This window comes from Coenobita brevimanus, chromosome 42, assembly GCF_032717465.1.
Source record: "Coenobita brevimanus isolate Jiangsu-jjx chromosome 42, ASM3271746v2, whole genome shotgun sequence".
Taxonomy (NCBI): domain Eukaryota; kingdom Metazoa; phylum Arthropoda; class Malacostraca; order Decapoda; family Coenobitidae; genus Coenobita; species Coenobita brevimanus.
The window spans coordinates 1,862,133-1,865,000 of NC_136995.1; the positions used below are offsets into that span (position 1 = coordinate 1,862,133).

Consider the following 2,868-nt stretch of genomic DNA (forward strand, 5'->3'; position numbering starts at 1 on the left):
CCCGCATTTGGTCTGATCAGCTGCTCAGGTCAGGTGCAGGTAAGGGGATTGGTCCATCATGATGTGGCAGGGGTAAACCAGCTCTGCTGTCGTGTCCTGCTGCGGATGTCATTGATTGTACTGCGCAGTTGACCCTTGCGCAGGGTGGTGTGGTGAGGATCTGTCCCTTTTCCCCTTGGGGCTAAGATACGAGTAAATGTGTATGAATGAATAAAGCTATCCCCCTTTTTTGGGTGGCAGCAGCCTAGGTATATACTGTAGACAGACGGAAGATGATAATGGTGCTGCAGTGGGATGCCTTCACATGGTGGCACTGATATAATTAGGAGGCTCCTCTACCCAGGTATACAAATATCCCTCAAGTTCCTCCCGATCCCCTGAAAGGAAGATGGTGAACTGCAAGAGAAGACTAATTTCAGTCTGCAGTCCACCAAATTGTCTTCCAGATAAGTTTGGGGCCATAAAAATACCAGTTTTATTACCATATTTAACTTAGCCAATTTTACCCTTTCATAATTCAGTATTGTTGGGAACAGCTAACCAAGGGTCCAAATTGTATACAGAATGCTCAACTCGGGCAGTCAGTCACCCAGCACAGAAAGTGACATGGTCCATCCGTTTGTATTGTTAGATGTGGTTTTTATAGGTGGATAATCTGTGTATGAATTATGCATTAAAACACTATTGAAGCTATAAATATCACTGGAATATCCTTACTTTGGCTACACTTTGTTTGTAAGATAGCCATATACTAAGTGGCTTTGGATATATCCTTACTTTGGCTACACTTTGTTTGTAAGATAGCCATATACTAAGTGGCTTTGGATATCACAACACCTCTTCCTTAGCAGTTTATTCTGCGCATTACGCCTCACTGTTCTCATGTGGTGTTAATGTTGTGTTGAAGTTAAAATGACAAATAACTTATAAGATAATATTAAGGTGTAATATGCAAACTAATTCACTGGGGAAGAGGTGCTAAAAGCCTCCTATGCTGACTTTTAATATGACTCAAAGACAGGTACAGTTGTAGATATGAATACAGAACCATGTCAATATAATAAGTAACGAGAGTATGTAGTGCCCTCCAAAACTCATTAATGCAGTCTTCGTAACCCAACAGTCTTTTAAAAATATTATTTAATGGTTCCATAATGGTTGATTATAAGGTGGAGCAATGGTATTTTTACTGTACAAGGAATGTATGTCCTTGGTCACTAATGAGATCAACCCTCCATTCTGAATGTACTGTGCATGGTCATTGACTGATGTGAAAGGACTTAGAGATCTTCGTTTGTCAGATTATACAAAAAAATAAAAGTACCAAGGTTGTTTCAGAAGATAGTAAAACTGCCTGTTGGTAGCATAAATACAGTACAAAATCAGAATATGAATTCAATGTGTGAGGCTGGGCAGGGCATCATACAGCAGCTGGCGTTGTCTGGCGGTGAGAGTGGTGATCTCCTCCACTCGGCTGCGATGTCGTGCCCATTCTTCTCTGACCAACACATGGGGAAGAGTTTTAGTCAGTATTTGAAGAAATTATACCTATATATTTAAAATGTGTTTATTTTGAAGATATTATAGTCAGTGCTTTCAGCTGATGGAACTAGGTCACACCCACAAATTGAATAGAACAACATTACTGTATCATTCCTTTGCTTGTTGATGTACCAGACAGCACAACAGTGGTATGGCATGAGAAATGAATGATTACTGAGGTTAGATAAAATGTTTGTCAACTCTGTGGTCTGTTCAGTTATGATGTCTGTCAAATGAAAGACACAGCAGTGACTTGACTGCAAGGACGCATGAACATTTCCAGGCTGGAGCAGGGAACACTTTTAAGATTTAGAGATTGTTATAATCACCCCTGAATTGTATAAGACAATGGGAGGAGAGGTGAAGGTGCTGCCACTCCCCACTTCTCACACTTCCTCCACCACAACTCATGTTAGAAACAACACATGACTTGAGTGTAGGGTTTAAAGTGTTAGCTATTTTCATGTGCTCACAGCTGTACCTTCAATGATACCACAACCGGACCCGTTTAATGTTATGATGGGACATACTTAGTGAGGTGGTGGAGTGTGTCTGTGAGCCAGGAGCGCAGGTGTTGCCTCAGATCGGCCTCGCGGGCATCAATGAGGGCCAGGTGGCGGTCGTGGATGCCCGCCAGTGCCACCGCCAGGGTGTCCCCGCCCTCGAACACTCGCTCTGTCCTTGCATCCTCGCCAACACCACCTCCACCTACACCTTCTTCCACCACCTGGTAAAAGAGAAGTTAATGATTGTTCAAGTTATACTGGCTCAGATTTTTGTTCTGCACCCATGGCTTGATGGTTGAACACTACAATACTTAGGCTCTGCATTCTTTCCATGGCACATCATGATTAGCACCATTTTCTAACTATAACCTCCTCTTGTCACAGCTCAGCATTCAAGAATTAAATGTGGCAGTTTGAGGCCAAGTTAAAGTGGACAGAGTATGCAGTAACTGTAGTGCGTCTTTTCTAACCTGATGATCTCCAACCCCCCTTCAGTGCAATAGATGACTGGATGACTGATTCGACTGTCTCTGTAACCTCCCCCCCCCCCCTCAGTGCTGTGGATGACTGGATAACTGATCTGACTGTCTTTAACTCCCTTCAGTGCAGTAGATGACTGGATGGCTAATTAGACTGATAACCAAGGGGATACATGTATATTCCTACCAAGTAGCCAATACACATCGAATTTCATGCAACCACAATCTGCTATACTGTTTTTAGTTTCTGGGAATGAAAGGACCAACACATATCGCATAGTTTGTGGTCTTTGAATATAACTAAACCAATAGATCATGCCAAAGACTAGTGAGCTTTTTAT

The 2,868-nt window shown here is 42.4% G+C and overlaps 1 protein-coding gene across 1 annotated transcript in view; it reads right to left on the reverse strand.

Annotated features, from left to right (window-relative positions):
• Window positions 1-1,383: 1,383 nt before the first annotated feature.
• LOC145397665 (dynein regulatory complex subunit 3-like) overlaps window positions 1,384-2,868 on the reverse strand; it is a 35,776-nt gene continuing 34,291 nt past the window's right edge. Inside the window, exons 11-12 of the mRNA XM_080270705.1 lie at window positions 2,073-2,269; window positions 1,384-1,498 (exon numbers count right to left, since the gene is read on the reverse strand). Of these exons, the coding sequence (XP_080126831.1) occupies window positions 1,396-1,498; window positions 2,073-2,269 (300 nt within the window). The 3' untranslated portion in view covers window positions 1,384-1,395. The remainder of the gene's footprint in view (window positions 1,499-2,072; window positions 2,270-2,868) is intronic.